Raw genomic sequence first — 20,510 nt, forward strand, 5'->3', positions numbered from 1 at the left:
ACATTAAATTTTAACGTGTTAACGTGTTGAATATGCAGCCTTTGTGTAACAGCAGCATTCATTCCCCGTGAGCTTTTTTTTGTGCATTTCAATCAAAATTCTGGTTTATCACAAATCTTATAACTCTTTAAAAAGCTGTTAAGCCTTTACTGATGTGTCTTTAAGAAGCTGCCGGCTCTGAAATTAGTTTGTGTAATTGCATTCAACAGATGCTAAAATGCCAGTCATCTCTGAGATCTCAAATGCAAACAGAACATGATGTGGCAAGTCTGTCTCGTCTCATAAAACGTGATGTGGATTAGTGTAACTAAATCTCATCGTGACAAGTCTTGTCATCTTGCATAAACTGAGGCCACTGTTTATTACAGCAAACATATTTTTAAAGTGTACCAGCTATTAAAGCATGCAAAAAAAAAAAAAAAATCTGACCTATAAAAATTTAATTAGACATTAACTCTAATTTCTTATTTTTGGACTTTGTAATTCTTGTGGTGTAGTGTGCGCCTTTGGGGTTGTTTTCACACAAAGATGAGACAAAAAAAGAAGACAATACAGGCTCCAGTAATTTTCAAGGGAAGGGTTTAAAGTTGTTGCTGAAAAACTGATTGCTTTTTTAAAATGGGAACAGACTTTTTTGAAACACTTCAGTTGGGTTTTAGAGTAAACCACAGCACAGACACTGCACTCCTTAGAGTGATGATTGCCAGTGATGCTGGAAAATATTTATTGAAATGCCTTTAACAATGTTAAAGGCATTTCAATAAATGTCTTTGAAATGTATTATTATTTAGCATTTCTGGTCCACTTTTTTCTTTTTCTTTTTTTTTTTTTTTTATAAGACTTTTTATTTTCATTTTTTAAATTGAAGACGAACAACAAACAAACAGAAACAAACAATAAAAGACATTTACAGTTATGGGACAGAGTAGGTATCATCAACTAGCCAAAGCTTGACTGGCCATTATGACAAAAAAAAAAAAAAAAAAAAAAAAAAAAATTAATAATAATAATAATAATAATAATAATAATAATAATAATAATAATAATAATAATATATATATTCTCTCAGGAACACACTCTAGTGTCTTTATCTTTATCTTTCTGGTCCACTTTTAAAGTGATTTTATTCTTATTACAGGATAGGTCTTTTAGTGTAAAACCTGGCAATTCATGGTCATCCTCTATAAAAATGACCCATGGAGTACCTCAGGGGTCTGTCCTTGGACCTTTTTTTGTTCTCTGTACATGTCACCCTTGAGGTATGCCATCTGTAGATATAGTGTGAATTTCCATTTCGGTGCAGATGACATGCAGCTGCACATCTCTTTAAACCCCAATGACATTCATCAACTCAACATATTTTATCCATGATCAAATACTGGATGGCACAGAACCTCCTTTAATAAATATGACTGATGTAATCTTTACGTGAATCTTTATCTAGTGGTCCTGATGGAGCGCAAGCATATACGACAACACATCATGGGTGTTTGTCCATGAATTTTGGCAAATATTTTGTCACTTGCGACAAAGCTCCTTGGCTTGAACAGGCATGTCATCTCTATTGTCTCCTCATTCTTTATGGAACTCAGGAGACTCACCAATATCAGTTCAATTTCTAAAACTCCTTATACACATGTTTGGGTCAAGAAACTACAACAAACTAAACTACAACTTGTCTATAATTTATTTTTAAAAACGCCTCTCTCAGCTGAGGACGAAGGGTGACCAGGCTTTTCTGATAGGACACCCACTCTCTGAGACAACTTCCCTAAGGAGATCAAATTGACACACTCCCGGTCTTCTTAAATGTCTCTTAAAGACATGTTTTTAGAAGTGGGCTTTCTCGCTGCTTCCACTTTGAGCTAATTTTATATCATCTATCCATCTGTCCATCCGTTCACCCATCCATTTTCTTCCACTTATCCACTTTTGCTGTTTTCATTTAGAATTAAATTTTTGTGTTTTAATTGTCTTGTGCTGTAAGGTTTCCCTCTATGTATAAATTTCTTCTTAAATGTTTTGTTACATTTAGCTTGTATTGTTTATTAATTTATTTATTTATATTACTGTGGCAACACGAATCAGAAAAAATGACTTGCTCTAAATTCGGCACAGCTAGTCAATACTCTGGATACAAGATACACAGCATTGAGCAGGAGACTGAGACAATATTGTTTCCAACTCAGTGACCAATCCAAGAATACTGAGGAAGAAAAAAAGTCTTTTAATAGAATAAATGCAGCGAGTGATTAGATTCCTTTAATTGAATGTAATATTGTTGTTAGCAACACTGCATTGACTATTTAACTGAATAGATTATATCATGCATTGTCCTACATTAAATCTACTCTGAATAGACTTGAAGAAAAAAAGCCAGGCTGACATAATGCTGATGTTCTTACTGGGAGTTTACAAATCCCTTAAAATGCTGAAAACAAACAAACAAACAAACAAACAAACAAACAAACTTTTGATGATGATTATTAAGTATGTAAGTGGTCACAGTGATACATGTGAAAATCAAAGTTAGACAACTCACTGGATTTCCATAACAAATAAAATATTAAAAGCACATGAGAAGCTATTTCAAACTACACTTACTTCATACTTTTGACTAAAAAGTACTTTACAGGTTAATCTGAAACTACCATGAATTATATAATACTAATATTTAATATTTGATCTGATGAGCAATGAGTAACGTTGCAACTAGTAAACAATTAGCAAAGTGTTTATGTTTAAACCCCTTAGTGTGTAGATTTTAAATGAAAAATGAGTTTAACTGAATGTTATGACACCCTGCAGCAACATAAACAGAAAGAACTCATATTCAGATGAGACTGATGCTGAAAGCTGATGTCATGATCAACACATATTTATACTAAAATGTACCACCATAGGAAAAAGGCGTGCACACTGAGTCTTACCTTCGTAAAACCGCGTGCCTGCTTGAGCAAATCCTCTCTCCGTCTTTCTGCCTGCCTCACATGGAAGGTGTTGCTTTGACTCTGGATGACGAACACTATCTCCCGCAGGTCTGGAGGAACACAAAGGACAAAAATGTGTGACAGCTCACATACTGTGAAAAAGGATCATGGCAATCGATGACCTTCTGCAAGCAAGGCAAGATAAGAGCCACAGCCTGAATAACAGAGGTGACTTTTGCTAATATCCATTACTGGCCTGGTGATAACAACCAGGACATCAAGAGCTTAATTGGCTTGGGGAGAGAGTATGTAAATGTCACATCCCAGACTGTTTTAGTTAATAAAAGATTAGCAGTCAGAAGTCTTTCTCTGAGGTGCTGTAACACCCAAAGGTTGACACAGCCCAGCTGTTCATTTCTAGCTGGCTTACACAACTGCAAAATCAGTAGAAATAAGTATTGTTCCAGCAATGTTAAGGCCAAGGTTAGGAGAAAGTGACTAGCTCAACAATGTCCGTTTGAAATCTGCTAATAGAAGCTATAGAATAGAATGCTGACCAGTGGAACTCTGGTAGATGTTAACTTATATATTATGCTTTGTATGTTGTTCAGTATATTTCTATGCAAAACAAGAGGAATTTCAATACACAGCAGTATATTCACGATTCTAGGATCAGAGCTTTGGGGGTGCTGAGCACCAGGAGAGCTGCCCAGCCAGGCAAGATAAACTTTACTTGTCACAGAGACCTCGTCTCTGTCAGTCCCTGCATCCCTAAATGTCTCCAGTTGTCCTGAGTTTTCTCTGACTGTCTCCTTGGTGCATTTAAACCCCTGTTCCTCCCTGTTCTCGTTGTCTGTTGTCTGCATCTCCGTTATCAGTCATCATAATTTTACCATCTCTGTGAAAGTCTGCAAATTTCTTTATCAAATCATAAGATTCTTAAATTCATCAAGTCTCTCTGTGCCTGGGTCCTCGTCACAAAACAGGAGATCACTGTTTTGTACATTTTAACACAATTTAATGAGCATATGTTTCAGCCAGTACCTTTTGATTAGCCTTGTCTCGTGGTTTCTTGCCCTGTGGTAATCTTTATTCTGTTTTCACTGAGATATTTGAATGCTAATCAATAAATCAATATTCAATTCTAAAAAAAAAAAAAAAATTATCCCCACATTTGTGAAAGAAAAGCAAAACACTTTTTTGAAAAGTCTGTAATAAAACCATCAAATCTGATAAAGGTTATTTAAATGCTGCCAAAGAAGAATGGATTGGAATAAAAAAAATAAATAATACATATCCTAACCTTAATTACTGGGGGAGAATAATGAATGATGCTCATAGTGAGTAAAAAGTAAACTGAATACATTTTTTGGACAGAGATTCACTTTTAAAGTATATGTATAATATAATACAGATACATAAAAATACACTCCAAAAATAGAAGAGTCCTTTAAATGTACAAATGTACAAAATATTAATTAAAAAAATTATAAAAATGGAGGCAACTGTGCCTATGGTACAATGTATGAAAAGATCTTTACTGCAGATACTAATATGGCTCTGCAGATTTTTTATTTTATTTTAATCTATGTCACCTTCACCTTCAGCAAATCTATCACTGAGTCCATGTGAGTAAATTGGTGACACACCTGTGGATGCATATAAGGCAAAACACAGAGCCTGTTTCTTTGAAATGGGAAAATCAAGAGATATCAACCAAAACACCAGGAAAAGAATTGTGGAGCTCCATAAGTGTGGCTCAATTTTGAATACAATTTGGTGCCATTTACAATTAAGAAATACAGATAGTTTCTCTCTTTACTCTTAAAGTTAACAAATATGTTTTTTTATATTTATCAACCTAAAAAAATAAACATTTAGTCTGATTTGATGTTACAATTAAAAAAGTGTTTGTGTTTTTATCTGAAGAGTATGTAAATATCTGGTTTCAACTATTATTTGATGATGTTGGTGTTTGGTTTGATTGTCAGCACAAAGAGGGAGAGAGAGGAACAGAGAGAGAGAGAGGAACAGAGAGAGAGAGAGGAACAGAGAGAGAGGAGCAGAGAGAGAGAGAGGAACAGAGAGAGAGGAGCAGAGAGAGAGAGGAACAGAGAGAGAGAGAGAGAGGAACAGAGAGAGAGGAGCAGAGAGAGAGAGAGGAACAGAGAGAGAGGAGCAGAGAGAGAGAGAGGAACAGAGAGGGAGAGAGAGGAGCAGAGAGGGAGAGAGAGGAACAGAGAGAGAGGAGCAGAGAGAGAGAGAGGAACAGAGAGAGAGGAACAGAGAGAGAGAGAGGAACAGAGAGAGAGAGAGGAGCAGAGAGAGAGAGAGAGGAGCAGAGAGAGAGGAGCAGAGAGAGAGAGAGGAACAGAGAGAGAGAGAGGAACAGAGAGAGAGGAGCAGAGAGAGAGAGAGGAACAGAGAGAGAGGAACAGAGAGAGAGAGAGGAACAGAGAGAGAGAGAGGAGCAGAGAGAGAGAGAGAGAGGAGCAGAGAGAGAGAGAGGAACAGAGAGAGAGAGAGGAACAGAGAGAGAGAGAGAGAGGAACAGAGAGAGAGAGAGGAACAGAGAGAGAGAGAGAGGAACAGAGAGAGAGGAACAGAGAGAGAGAGAGAGGAACAGAGAGAGAGGAACAGAGAGAGAGGAACAGAGAGAGAGAGAGAGGAACAGAGAGAGAGAGAGAGAGGAACAGAGAGAGAGAGAGAGAGGAACAGAGAGAGAGAGAGAGGAACAGAGAGAGAGAGAGGAACAGAGAGAGAGAGAGAGGAACAGAGAGAGAGGAACAGAGAGAGAGAGAGAGGAGCAGAGAGAGAGAGAGAGGAGCAGAGAGAGAGAGAGAGGAACAGAGAGAGAGAGAGAGAGGAGCAGAGAGAGAGAGAGAGAGAGAGAGAGAGGAACAGAGAGAGAGGAACAGAGAGAGAGAGAGAGAGAGGAACAGAGAGAGAGGAACAGAGAGAGAGGAACAGAGAGAGAGGAACAGAGAGAGAGGAACAGAGAGAGAGGAACAGAGAGAGAGAGAGAGGAACAGAGAGAGAGAGAGAGGAGCAGAGAGAGAGAGAGAGAGGAACAGAGAGAGAGGAACAGAGAGAGAGAGAGAGAGGAACAGAGAGAGAGGAACAGAGAGAGAGGAACAGAGAGAGAGGAACAGAGAGAGAGGAACAGAGAGAGAGAGAGAGGAACAGAGAGAGAGAGAGAGGAGCAGAGAGGGAGAGAGAGGAGCAGAGAGGGAGAGAGAGGAACAGAAAAAGAGAGAGAGGAACAGAGAGAGAGAGAGGAGCAGAGAGAGAGAGAGAGGGAGAGAGAGGAACAGAGAGGGAGAGAGAGGAACAGAAAAAGAGAGAGGAACAGAGAGAGAGAGAGAGAGGAAAAGAGAGAGAGAGAGAGAGAGAGAGGAACAGAGAGAGAGAGAGAGAGGAAAAGAGAGAGAGAGGAACAGAGAGAGAGAGGAACAGAGAGAGAGAGAGAGAGAGAGAGAGAGAGAGAGAGGGGAAAAGAGAGAGAGAGGAGCAGAGAGAGAGGAACAGAGAGAGAGAGAGAGGAACAGAGAGAGAGAGAGAAACAGAGAGAGAGAGAGAAACAGAGAGAGAGAGAGAAACAGAGAGAGAGAGAAACAGAGAGAGAGAGAGAGAGAGAGAGAGAGAGAGAGAGAGAGAGGAACAGAGAGAGAGAGAGAGAGAGGAACAGAGAGAGAGAGAGAGGAACAGAGAGAGAGAGAGAGGAACAGAGAGAGAGAGAGAGAGAGGAACAGAGAGAGAGAGAGAGGAACAGAGAGGGAGGAGCAGAGAGAGAGAGAGGAACAGAGAGGGAGAGAGAGGAGCAGAGAGGGAGGAGCAGAGAGAGAGAGAGGAACAGAGAGGGAGAGAGAGGAGCAGAGAGGGAGGAGCAGAGAGAGAGGAACAGAGAGAGAGAGAGGAACAGAGAGGGAGGAGCAGAGAGAGAGGAACAGAGAGAAAGAGGAACAGAGAGGGAGGAGCAGAGAGAGAGAGAGGAACAGAGAGGGAGAGAGAGGAGCAGAGAGGGAGGAGCAGAGAGAGAGAGAGGAACAGAGAGGGAGAGAGAGGAGCAGAGAGGGAGGAGCAGAGAGAGAGAGAGGAACAGAGAGGGAGAGAGAGGAGCAGAGAGGGAGGAGCAGAGAGAGAGGAACAGAGAGAGAGAGAGAAACAGAGAGAGAGAGAGAGAGAGAGAGAGAGAGAGAGAGAGAGAGAGAGAGAGGAACAGAGAGAGAGAGAGAGAGAGGAGCAGAGAGAGAGAGAGAGAGGAGCAGAGAGAGAGAGAGAGAGGAAAAGAGAGAGAGAGAGAGAGAGGAACAGAGAGAGAGAGAGAGGAACAGAGAGGGAGAGAGAGGAGCAGAGAGGGAGGAGCAGAGAGAGAGAGAGGAACAGAGAGGGAGAGAGAGGAGCAGAGAGGGAGGAGCAGAGAGAGAGAGAGGAACAGAGAGGGAGGAGCAGAGAGAGAGGAGCAGAGAGAGAGAGAGGAACAGAGAGGGAGAGAGAGGAGCAGAGAGGGAGATGGAGAATGAGGACAGAACAGAGGTGGAACAAGAGCAGGTGAGACAGACATGTTAGTCAAATGGTTGTTTACCAAAAGTATCACCGTATCATAGGTACTCATGTATCTTGTACCTAGTGTTTCTTTTTAGGTTTGTTATTTTTCAAATTCTACATTTATTAAGTTCTGCAGGCTTGTTTGCACAACAAGGCTAAATAATTATATGAACTTTTCTCAATCTAAATAGTGGACTTTGGTAGAATTAAAAAACAAGTGTAGTGCAGGTCTATGATGATTTTTAGTGCTACTATCATCTAGTTCTGATTCTGTCTTGGTTAAGTCCTAAGTAGTCCTGATTTTGAACTGTTGTAGTCCTGTTTTAATTCTGGATCAGTTCTGGGTCTGGTTGAATTGGGGTTTAGTCCACATGTCTTGATACAGCCCCAACTTTGTTCTGCCTCGCTGCTTAATTAAAAAGCTAGTTTAAGGTGTCCTGCATATGTGATATATATATTTTTCCCTATATGAAGTCATTCTTTTTTGAACAAAACTCAAAACAGAGCCTATTAATCTTTCAGTCATTTCTACCCCCCCTTCCCCAAATCCCACATGCATACTATCCTTTAGGGCTAAGCCCCGGGTGTGTCAAATGTCTGCCTCCGCCTCTGATGCTGACAACATCTTTAGATTCTACCTTTGTCGTCGACCCAGCTAGCTGCCGTTTGTGGAGCAGGGAAATTATTTTACTGCTATTGTTAAATAATTATCATCAGTACCATTGCATTAATAATATAATCTGCAGTATGATCATTGCTTTAACAATGTAACAGATAGCTTTAAGATGGCCTTAAGATGTTTATGATGATGTTAATTTTGTATTTCAGATGCAGTTATAACTATTGTGTACACAATGCATATCTGTGCTTATTTGAGTTGATGTTCAGGTTCTTTAAAGGTCTTAAGCTTCACTGACGTGACTGTTCAGGTGATACATGCTGAGGGAAAACTAGAACATAGAAGGAATTGCAATACATGCTTACAAAACACTTATATATCAGGTCATTTCATATTAAGGTTTTAGTAGAGGTTCTTGGTTAAAACATTTATTTAGTAGAAGACATACACATAGTCTCAGTGAGCCTCTGGTCTAGTGAAAGGTCAGAAGTGCAACAGGTGAAGAGGTGACACAAAGAGCATGTGAGGTCGTGACACACACACATGAGTTAGATTTATTTAGAGGAGAGAGAGATTAGTCATGTCTGGATTGGAACTGCGAAAGTGTCTCGGTAAAAGAGGAACCGTCCTTGTTGTCTCGGCAAGAAAGAGGAACAATTCACTTTAAGACAAGAACTGAAAGGTAGACGGAAAGTACCAGCCATGAAAATAGAAGATGATCTTCTGGGTTAAAAGTCATTGTGGTGTTGATCTGATCTATGTATAAAATGTATCTGTGACGCATGAAGGGGCGTCAGTAAATCAAACCCTGATGCTATAAAATATCTGTTTATGCTTTAGTAAGTCGAAGATTAATTCCTGTCTGTGTACAGATTATTCTTCCCACACGTGTGTATTCATTAAAATCATTGTTTGACCAAGACCTTCTGGACCAAGGGTGGTTTGTACTCTCCCTCCTCAATTTTGAACCTTAACACGTTCCTCTTCATTTGAAATCTATTTACAGGCTAGTAATAGTGACACAGCTCAGTGTAGAATGACATTGGCTACACAAAAAAGTCCATATAAACCCTGTGGCTCTCACGACCACTACAATCAAACTGAGACCAAAGGACCAGAGGCAGGGAATAAAAAAAAAAAAAAAAAACAACTAAAAAAAAAACTGTCATTTTATCCAGCTCTGTACAATTACAGCTGACAACTCTTAAATCCTGTAAGCTGTCCATCACATCAAATAGAGTCTGCAGCACCTGGCTGGAATGACTGTTACAACTGAAAATCTTCTCAAGGATTTAAAGCTCAGAGGTAGGTGAAGTAAGAAGGAGAAACTGGGGAGGTGTAAGAGTTATGGCCGGCACCTCAGAAACTTTGGACGTGCAGGGTTCTTGTGTACACGTTTACTTATTATGAGCTCAAACAAACAACACAGTCTGTGCCAAATAATTCTAACGTGCTTTATCTGTGTCCATTAGTTACTTATTTAAACAGAATACAGTCATAGAGAATACACTGCGTCTTGAATTCTAATTACCAGCAGGAATTCTCCAACAATGCTTTCCCAGATTTGTGAGAAAGTGTATTTTTTTTAGTCTTTCAAAACAAATAAGTAGCAGTCACCACTGACAGGTCTACAGTCTTCCCTTCGGAACAGTTGTGCGAGGAAAAAAGGGGAATGGCGAGTGCTGACATTGGCAGGATTAGATGGATTGCCTCCACCTCAATTACACTACTTGAACCTATTCCCATACTGAGTTTGGATATTAGCATCGGGGTCAGGGACAGACACTATGTCAGAGTACAGTATCTGTGTCAAATCTTTTTAATTAAGTGTCGGTGGGTGTGTCGCTGCTTTGCTCAGCTCATAACAAAGATCCCATTCATCCTGGAGCCCTAGTAATGGGGGAGATTACTTGCTAAATCTCAGCATGTCCATCTCCCAACAGATCTAACCTCCACTGAGCTGAGCTTACATAGTGAATACCCCTACACCACCTCTAAATGTCCTTCTGCTGAGTTCGCTAAATGAATGTGCGTGTACGTGCGTGCGCATATGGTTTCACATAAAGCAGTGCATTTTAAAGCCCCAAGTGAGGTACCAGTCTCTTGATACTGCACAGTACAGCAATAATACCAGCTGCAGGAGACTAACAGCAAAATCAGATAAGCAGTTTGCCAATCCCTCATTGTGTAGATAACACGTACCCTACGTCAAAGCAAAGGAGAATGAGGGGTAAAAAAAGAAACTAATTAAAACAGAATTCACTGCTCTCGAGTCCACACTAATGGGTTTCGATTAATCATCAAACAATGGAGAGAAAAGGGGAAGAGGAAAAATCCTGTTATAGTACCCCTCTTCCTTCGTCTCTTTTTTTCTCTGTCCTTCTCCTTTCAGGTAAAAATCACCTTTGTATACACTCTCGATACAATCGATACATCTACCTTTACGTAATTATAGGACCGAGATTTAAAACAATGCCTTCGGCGCTAGCACTTTTCACTGTGGAGGCAAGATTATACAGGGATGCCTCTAGGCTTAGATCTATATAGATTTAACTTGAGAAAAAGTTACGTGTTTTGTAAACGCACTGTGTGTGGTTTGTGTTTGGAGGTTTGCGGCTAGGTTGAGGTTGCTGGTGTGATCGCTCACATGTACGATTTCTAATTGATTGCTATATTGTTGCTGGGTAATTGTGCCAAGAGAGTCGAAGTGCTGGAGATGGTTGTTAGTTGTTGTGCTATCTGACAAATGGGAGGTATTTTTAGGCCCTATTACAGCGGGAATGTCTGACTGTTTCAAGGACAAAAAGAAAAAAAAAAAAAAAGCTCGGCATGATTTTCTTACTCTTCACAGCATCCTGCAAAGTTAAAAAAGCATCCAAGTAGCCCAGTTTTCCTCTTTCCTTTCCTTCACATGTAATGCAGTTTTGCACTATTTAAATTAAGTACCAAGCCTGCTTTTTCTTTAACAGTTTCTAGTGTATTTAGATAGGATGTCAGATGTTTTCTTGGGTGTTTTTGGTCATGGTCATAGCTTTCAGAGTAACTACGCAAGTTTGACAAGTTGCATTTAATGGTTGTTTGGATGTGCTGCTTTCACAGCTGTCACAGAAAAAGTGCTATTAATCTTAGCAGTAGTAGCTGTACTAATAGCAGAATTGCCAGAGGTGAAAGTATGCAATCAATTCATCTATTTAATAACAGGCCCAAGATGTGATGTTGCACCCTGGTGCAAAACACACAACACAGTGCTTTTTTCTGCAGTTAAATTAAATTATCAAAGGATCCCTCTTGGCTGAAAATAATATGCCTTGAATGAAAGAGATTGAAGGTTCCTGAGGAGATGAAGCCAATGCCCTAGTCCCCTCGGTGCAGATGATTTTATTTTGCCAGGTCGATGGAACTAGAAAGCAGTATTCGTTTATCTCCCCTCGTTCAGCATTCCACAGAGGCAACTCCATAGAAAAAAAAAAAAAGGACTGTATCAGCCTTGAAATATATTGGATGAAATGAAACACTGGAGAATTCTGCCTCCTCCTCTCTCTCTGATCTGATGCTTTTCTCAATTCATGAAACCACTCTTTAAAGGCCATCACCATCTGATCTGTGGAAAACTCCACAGGGAGGCTTCGAGTCTCGTGTGTACTCACAGCTTCAGCATCTCTGCGCATAAGACGGTATGATCAGGCTGATTAAAGAATCAAGGCTGAAGTGTTTGTATTTCTAGGTATGCACACGGAAAGGAGGGCATACAGCGAGAGAGAGATACACGGCTGTATATAGATTGTGTTCTTCTAGTGGCCTGGCCGTGCTGTGTTGTCGCCTCACTGACACAAATCAATAGTGACACTTCCTTAGAGCAGGATTGCAGATGTTGCCAAGTGGCAGCGGAGCTGAGAGCCCACTGACCTCTAGGCTCTCCTGCAGCTCTGTCATTTCCATCAGTGTCACAGAGCAGGTGTGTGTAGTCAGTGGAACTGTCACAGAAACATTTCATCTCAGCCCCGAGTATTTCCATCTCCGCAGTCAAATAAACACACGTTCGAGGCAAGGGGCAGCAAACATATAGAAATATGCTTGTATGTTTGGGAGAAGATGGAAATCAGATCCATAGTGCAATTTCAATGACAAAAGTCGGCTAAGATCTAGAGGGATGGGCTTCTGTGGAGGGGGCCATTAGGCTGTTGTGGGAACAATACCACTGCCATGACAGATTCAGAGCCCTTCATTGCCAGCACATAGTGAGAGATGACAGAGGATGTCAATAGCTCATTTCCATACTCAGCAGGCCAAACCCCCCATCCAGCAGCTGATTGTGCTGCTGTAAAACCTGCTACACTCCAGTGACTCACATCATTGGACTCCCCGAGACAAGATGGCCCAGAATCATCTATCTCCCAAAAAATCCCCTCCATCTTTCCCTTCCTCGTGTCCAAAACGCAAGAGACAAAATTCAATCGAGCAAACTGTGTTGCAGTTTTCTGTCCACACTAACCATGACCACCAATACCAACCAGGTCCAGGATTTATTATTCAAAATGAATACACCCTCTTTTTTTTTTTTTTTTTTTTCGGTTGAGTTTTAGGAATAAAAATTATTTACCTTCTTGAAAGATGATAATCTAGTGTGGCAAAGGCCCCTGCTGTAAGTAAAAATGATTTTCTATCACCCATCTTCCTCTATTAATACATACTTTTAATTAGCCTGCACAAGATCAATAGAGAGCATGGTGTATTTAACTTTTAGCTTACTGCTGAAAAGGTCAGCATCATAAATATCTCTCAATAAAACACAGGGAGGAAAATGCCAAAGTGGGGAACAACAGAAAGGGAGCGGAATGAGGAAGAAAGCCAGCAGACAACGATAGGGAGTCACTTGCATTGAAAAACAACAACAACAACAAAAGACTGGAAAGGAAAGACTGTGCATGAAGTAGAAGCAAGATGGGAAAGCCAAGAAAGGAAACAAGCAATCTTTTATAAACATTCTCTTCAAGTAGTAACACAGAAACACACAGAAATTACAACATGTAAAAGGACAGGCTGAAAAAAGCTGCATCCAACCTGTGATAATCACACTCATTAGAGGTTCTCTGGAGTTCCTGACTCCATGGATAACTCTGCTAAAGACTAATGAGTGCTGAATGCAAACCTTAAACCTCACTTAGAATCAATAATTCAGGAAGCTCAGGCAATTAACGCTTAACAGATTCCAGGTTTTGCTTATGAATCCCATTCGTTACCCATTAAAGTACCGAATGAGTCGAGGATGGATTTGATATCACTTTAAAACTTTTTTTTTTCTAATTTCTGTAAAGCTGAATTTTTGGGAATATGTTTGCTTTCATATCTTATTTGGCAATATATGCCACGACTGATTGCATTTCTCAGGATGGTTGCCTGCTTTTTAAATTACTTTTTAAATTAAATGAAATAAAGCCATCAGCTATGTTCAGGTGTTTGAGCGGGTTTTCCACTAATCACATGGCTAGAGATTTAATCCCTGGCTTCTCCACAAGTGTCCTTGGGCAAAATACTAAACAGGATGCTCCCGGTGGCTGGTGAGCACCTTGCATGACAACTGCACCTCCATTGTAAATATGTGGAAAAAGTGAACGAGACACAAAGCAGCAACGCAAAGGAGTTTGAGAACTTCTAAGAAGACCTATAAGTGCAAGCCATTTACCACTTGAATAAAGGAAAGACACAGACACAATAGAGCATTGTCACAAGCAAGCAGCAAAGCACTGTTTGTAGGGAGGGGAAAAAAAAAAGGAAAATAAGAAATACTAGTTAGAAAAAGGAGTTCAGTCAACATCTTGTGAACATTGATATGCATTCTATCTTCTCGCGTGTCCTCTTGGCCTGGAGAGGCTGAGCCACTGAATAAATATAATATAGCCGCATACGGGACAGTAACACAGCTTTCCTAGGATTAACGACTGCTATAGTGATAATTGGATTTAAATTCTGGCATTTAGGTTTTGTTCTGAAAAAGGAGATGTAGAATAGAGTTAGTATATAACCTCAACTATATAACAGTATACATTTAGATCCAGATTTAAAACACAGCTTTGGGCAATACACCTTGGATCTGCCCAATGCTGGTACATTCCCTGAAAAACAATTTAAGGTTATTTATTTATTATATCAACTTTCTAGTACATCGATTTAACATTTTAATAAACATTTTGAAAATGAAAGAAATATACTAGAAAAAAAGACCACACACAGATACTGGTGATGACCCAAATAAACAGCAAAGGTACCATTAGACTATATTAATGTAATTAATGATGTCTGTATTAAGGTTTCCATTCTATTCTTATAATATGCTGCTAATTAATGTGTCCCTAATAGAAGGGGAAAAAAGACAAAAGTTCAAATGAAAAGTTTTATGACTTCTTATGAAGTCAGTAATTAACCTCACACATCTCCACTGATGCTTTTAAAATTAGCCTAATAGTAAAGTAAGTAATGGATTACTATGGTTTAAGTGGTGACCTGGATAGATTTTAGTCAAAAACTGCCTCATTTAGCCATGTATGTAAGTTATAAACACTGCGTTGGATCGACCTAATAAAAATAATTGGAATTGGCAGAAAAGTTATTCTTGTTTAGATGTTTTACCTCCTGATACAGTATTTCTAAATGGCACAAACAATGCACGTGAACTTCTTTTGAAGTTGTTTTAATAGGAGATAGTTTTCTGTTTTTCTTACATGTATTGCTATTCATAACTCGGACTTCTCTGCTGTGCCAGTATGCATATAAAACACACGTTTTATCCATTTGATCTTTTCCTCTTTGGACTAGCAGTGTGATAGTGAAATGAAATGACTGAACTGATTAAGCTAGACAGATAAAGGCCTTACAAGCTTTGGATTGTTTAATTGTTTTTGTCATGCTGAACAATAATTTTTTTTTTTTTTTACTTCAATACAAACTGATCAAGAGAGAAAAAATAAGATGAGAGACACAAACCTATTGTAATGTAATACAATAGTCTCATTTCGAAATTTGCTCACTTTTATCAACAAGTTGAAGACACGTCCTCCTGCCGGGATAGATTTATGATGGTACTTTGGAGCTTCAATGAAAGACCAAACAAAACCTTGGAAATTAATGTGCAGAACACATTTAACCGAGTAAAATGAAAAAAAAAATCAGATTCCATTCGGTGATAGCGCAGTGGGAGAGACTTGCAGCCCTGGAAACTGATGGGGAACATGCACATCTAAGCATCTATCTGTATTTGAACAGTTCTATACCCAGTGCATTTAGGTAGGTCACACTCTCAACAATTTAGTTATCTGTTGTTAAGATGTAGCATGCTGCATTTTTAAAGCACTACTTATTGCACAATATGGCCGGTGGGCTCACACTGTTTTTTTAGTTTTTGTTCCATCTATGAATATCTGTAGCATGTACATACTGCACATAATGCATTTACTTTATTTAAAGTCTGCACCCTGTACTCCCTCTGAAGAAAGATTGCTAAATGAATGACTTCTAATACCCATCAAATGTTACTGGGGCTTTTAAAATAAACAATCCAGTCAGACCTCCTGAAGTTTGCTGTATTGTTAAAACAAAAGGGAGTCTGGCTCTCCGTGATTCATCTTTTACATTCCTGCCCACAAACAACATTCTCTGCAGGCGAGCGTAGCTTTTCTGGTGTGACAAAGGGAATTACTATGGCAGTGCCAGATAGTGTAGCTCCATTTTTCAGATCGCTGTCTGTTTGTATTTCCTTTCTGTGCCGAGGTGCCAAATGAGAGCATTACGAAGTTGCTTTTGTGTGCTTTTGCATCTGTGGTGACCCAGTTGAATGAACAGGCAGAGGTCCAGAAAGCGGGCTCCAAACTCCTCTGCAGTCTCCCGAAAATCACTCTCAGATGGTGATTGTGCGAGTCCCCTGAAGCGTGAAAAGCATGCATGAGATCTTTTTATTTGCTCTATTTATGAAATTCCTGGTTGCTGTCAAGTCGTTGAAGAAAGATGGGACTTTATTTATGAAGTCTGCGAAACTCTCAAGATTAAATTTTCAAGGTACGCATAAGCAAAACCCATTTTACTATTTTGATTTTGCAGTACTTGCCATTTAAATTTCACACTGTCCAATATTACTCAGTTCAGGTTTTATTATTCATGATTTTATCAAGCAATAATGTCAATTCAATTCTTTCATCATACAGCGCTCTTTAAAATTGAACTATATTAAGCAATAGTTCATCCCTTTGGATGTCATCTGGAATTACGGGTTAGTTCTACTGAGTTAGTCTGATCTGAATTATCAAATACAGTAACATCAAACTACTGTAAATCAAATTGAATACAAGAACTCCACTATCAAAGACAGCAATACCTGTATTTATAATCAAGTACATACAAATATGAATACTTCTAGGAATGTATGGATGTTTATTATACTCCATTTGCCTATAAAATGAAATGTAGGTCAATTAATTGTTTACAATCTCTATTTTTATTAGTAAAGGAAAAAATTGTGCTTAGACTAAATATGATAACTATTTAGTCTTGTTCCATTACATGGTGCTGTACTATTGCTATCTGGTAGTTAAAAAAGCCAGTGTTCTCATTGCTATGATATCATACCATGCAAAAAAAATGGTAGAGACACAAATAACTTTTACTGTGGTAAAGCACACAGTAAACCAATGCAACAACCTTTTTATTATCTTGTTATTATAATTATAGTGTACATTATTGCAGAGAATGTTCATCAGAGCATGACCTTCAGTGTCTGGGGCTGTTTGGAGTCAAATGTGAAGCCGCCAGCATGAGATGCTGGATTGCTGTATTGGGTTAGGGAAGGGTTGTTTCCCTAAAGAAGTTTTACTATACTGTTCAAAAGTAATGGTATATAGCAGCATGACCTGGAGAGAAAGCTTGCTGTGGCTTCAGCAGCAATGCAGGTATTGTACAGGTTAGCAGAAAGGATAAGCTTTTAATCTTTTAGTTGATCTACACTCACCAATTAACATGTAGCAACTATATTGACATAATAGCATCATGCAACAGTTGCTACAGATTTCCTGGCTTCACATCCATGATGTGAGCCTTCCATTTCACCATATCCCAAAGTTGCTCTGTTATACTGGGATCTGGTGACTGTGGAGGCCATTTGAGTACACTGTAATGTTCAAGAAACTAGTTTGAGATGATCTGAGTTTTGTGACACGGTACCGTAACCTTCTGGAAACAGCCATCAGAAGATGGACACACTGTGCTCATACAGAACTGAGCATGGTCAGTAAAAATAGGCTCAAGTGTTTAATCGATGTCTGGTTTATGCTTGGTTTGATATTCAGCAAGTTTTTCACCATGTCTGCATGGCAAATATAGACAAATAGGTCACCTTGAGATTGACTGATTAGATATTTGTTCTATTGAGCAGTTGAAAAGATATACCTAACAAAGTGCCCAGTGAGTGTATGTTCCAGTCCTAACCTGCTCTCACGAGCTCTAGGTAGTTTTTGAAAGAGTGAGATCAAGCAGACAAAATTTGTGATAGCTGTGCTAAGGCTTAGAGATAGGGTGAGGAGCTTGTAGATGCAGATGGAGCTCAGAGTAAATCTGTTGCATGACCCAGACTTCACTGGATTTTATACATCTCATCTCACCCCAATGTTCCTAGGAAGTAGGATGTCTGAAACCCCCTGTATAGCCTCTACACCCAGGACCCAGCCAGAGATAAGTGGTAGAAAACAAATGGAACAATGGGGTGTAATGAATGGATGAAAAAAAACCCATCAGGCTAAAAGTAATTAAGTTATAATTCTCAGTTGTGGCTATAAGATTGAAACTATATTTGTTGACATATTGTCAACTAGTAAAATGACCTTTTGGGTCCAAAATAAGTTCCAGTCAGATCTAGAACTAAATCATTTGTATTTTTTAATTAAACATTTGAAATTACTGTAAGTGGTACACATAGTATATGTTGACTAATTTTCTTTGTGTCCTTAGCTGTATCTACAGCAGATAAGGACATACTGTTTAAGCATATGCTCCCTTGTCTGAGCACTGCAAGTACAGGATAATGTGATTCAGGTTTTCAGTTTCCCTCCTAAACACGAATTTGTTATTTTCCAGTTTCCTTCTGCTTTTAAGTGTTTTATTAGCAAACCACACACACACACACAGAATATTAAAAATTATACACGCTCCACAAACACACAAGTTTTTTTCCACTTTCTATTTTTTACTACTAATTAGGAATAAAAGACTTACCCAGCTGATTGTTGTGAATGACGTGCAAATCATCCTGGCTCTGAAAAGACAGAGAGACTTTTTAATAATTCAAATTGCAGTCTTCAAATAATGACCCACATACATTCTCTTCTTTGTTTTAACATATCATGTAAAAAGTGTCAAAATATGAATTGTGTGAAAATCTTTTTTCTTTTGCAAAATACTCCATTTCCTCTCGCTAATCACTAATTAAGACTTAGTGATACTAAATATGGAATCCCCTACAGGATATTTGGAAATATAATGGGCGACACCCCACGTCATTAGCCCATCCTAATTGTGTGGGTTTTGTGCCTGCAGCATTAAGCTCTGTGCATGAGGCTCAATTAAGGCATTCTGCACTGTTCCACCTCCAGAGCTGTCAGCACTGGCTGCAGACCATGGAAGGATGAGTAAATCAATCACAAGCCAGGGAAACTTTGAAGAGCTGTCTTTCACCTCTATCTTTCAGAGTAAAATTTTTCAGTCTTGGGGAAGATTGCATGAATGTCTGAGTTGTGCCTGTTTCCAGAACTCTAGACCGAGAGCTGCAGAGTATTAATAGATAATGACAAACCAAACCTTTTTTTGATTTATGACTTCCTCTAGACTAACAATCATTTCACTGGCAAGCTGATGCAGCCTTCAGATAGCTTAACTAAGTCATAAATTTACTGTCGGTGGGTGTGGTACAGCGGTTACAGGGATTCACAGTAGTTTGGTGGCATTTGCAAGAAGCAGGCTACATATAAATGTGCTATCTCAGCACATTTACAAACTAACAATTTCTAGATTAGAGAACAGCCCATTAATTTACCCACTTTCCTCCTGAACACCTTCCTATAACTGTTGTGAGTACACATTTATTTTTGTGGTGTGCACGTTTCCTGCACGTCCCCTCTGTTAATTGACCAAATCTCAAAATTGAGCATTTGACATGAGATGTAATAAACTGGAAAAACAAAAACAAAAACAAAAACAAAAAAAAAAACTGGCATCCATAACGCCATTAACACAGCAGTGATTTGTGCATGTGTGATGCTCTCTGTCTTTTCCTATTTTTTCAGGTGATCAGAGTTAGAGGCAATATATGCACAGGCAGACAAGATCATATCAGGGTGATTTGATTCAGTGGGTACATCAGCTTAATTGGACTCAGTAGCATTAGTCATGCCCACAAGGCTTCTGTCTCATCTTATCAGACATTACTCGTTTGAAATCATTTCGTTAGCTGAAGAGAGAAGGCACCTAAGGAAAAAAAAGCATCTCATAAGCCAGGAGAATCTGACTTGTTATCAGATAATTAGTCTTATAAAATCTCTTCAACTTGAAAATATAGCAGGTTATTATGGAAGAGAAACTACTCAAAAAGTGGAGGTATGAATTAAAGGGGTGTAGAAATTGCTATATATATGGTGGTTGTGACAGAGGCGTGCCACATGCTTTTCACTCTGTCTCTCCCAGCACAACTTCACTCTGGGGAACTGAAGAAACAGTAAATCACTGCACTGTGACTACAAGGAAAAAATAAATCAAGACACCCATTATGACGAATTACCTGCTCTGTCAAACATTGCCAATTATATTGATTGTATGTGTACAAATGTTTGTGTGTATATAATGTGCACATGAAAATGATTTTTACACAAGCCTTAACAAGGCCTAATGCTTTGTGACACACTTTAATGAGAAATGTCAAAATAGACCCCCTACCCCTACACCAATCTAAATCATTTTGTAATGTTGTGTCTTTTTTCCATTTTAAATCAGTTATTTTGTTATGAACTCTTGTAATACAATCTGTGTTGAGTCAGAAAAAAAAGGAGCCTCCTCATTTATTTTATGTAGACCACTGTTTTGGCACAGCGGGGCTCCTGACGCAGCTGCCTCTGGCCACAAATATTGCAAAAAAAAGAAAATCCACTGGGTCATCTGACAGCAAAAGCTGAACATTTCCAACACATCATCATCATCCAGCGAGGGACTGTTTTGACTGTTCAATCACATGCAAGAGCACGTTCTTGGCATATTCCTTTTCTCAGTTACCGATCTCTTGTAGTGACGGGGTAGAAATTGTTGCTGGTACAGCTTCCTAGAATCATGTGCTATTGCACTGTGAAACAGCTGCACAGCATTTTACCCTCTGTTTAGCCTTCAAA

At 39.2% G+C, this 20,510-nt stretch overlaps 1 protein-coding gene across 1 annotated transcript in view; it reads right to left on the reverse strand.

Moving 5' to 3' along the window:
* The window catches only part of b3glcta (beta 3-glucosyltransferase a), an 84,503-nt gene that overhangs the window by 34,299 nt on the left and 29,694 nt on the right, over nt 1-20,510 (reverse strand). The window contains exons 3-4 of the mRNA XM_082502553.1: nt 18,352-18,391; nt 2,931-3,040 (exon numbers count right to left, since the gene is read on the reverse strand). Coding sequence (XP_082358679.1) covers nt 2,931-3,040; nt 18,352-18,391 — 150 coding nt within the window. The remainder of the gene's footprint in view (nt 1-2,930; nt 3,041-18,351; nt 18,392-20,510) is intronic.

This window comes from Aulonocara stuartgranti (genome assembly GCF_965226115.1).
Source record: "Aulonocara stuartgranti genome assembly, chromosome: 14".
Classification (NCBI taxonomy): Eukaryota; Metazoa; Chordata; class Actinopteri; order Cichliformes; family Cichlidae; genus Aulonocara; species Aulonocara stuartgranti.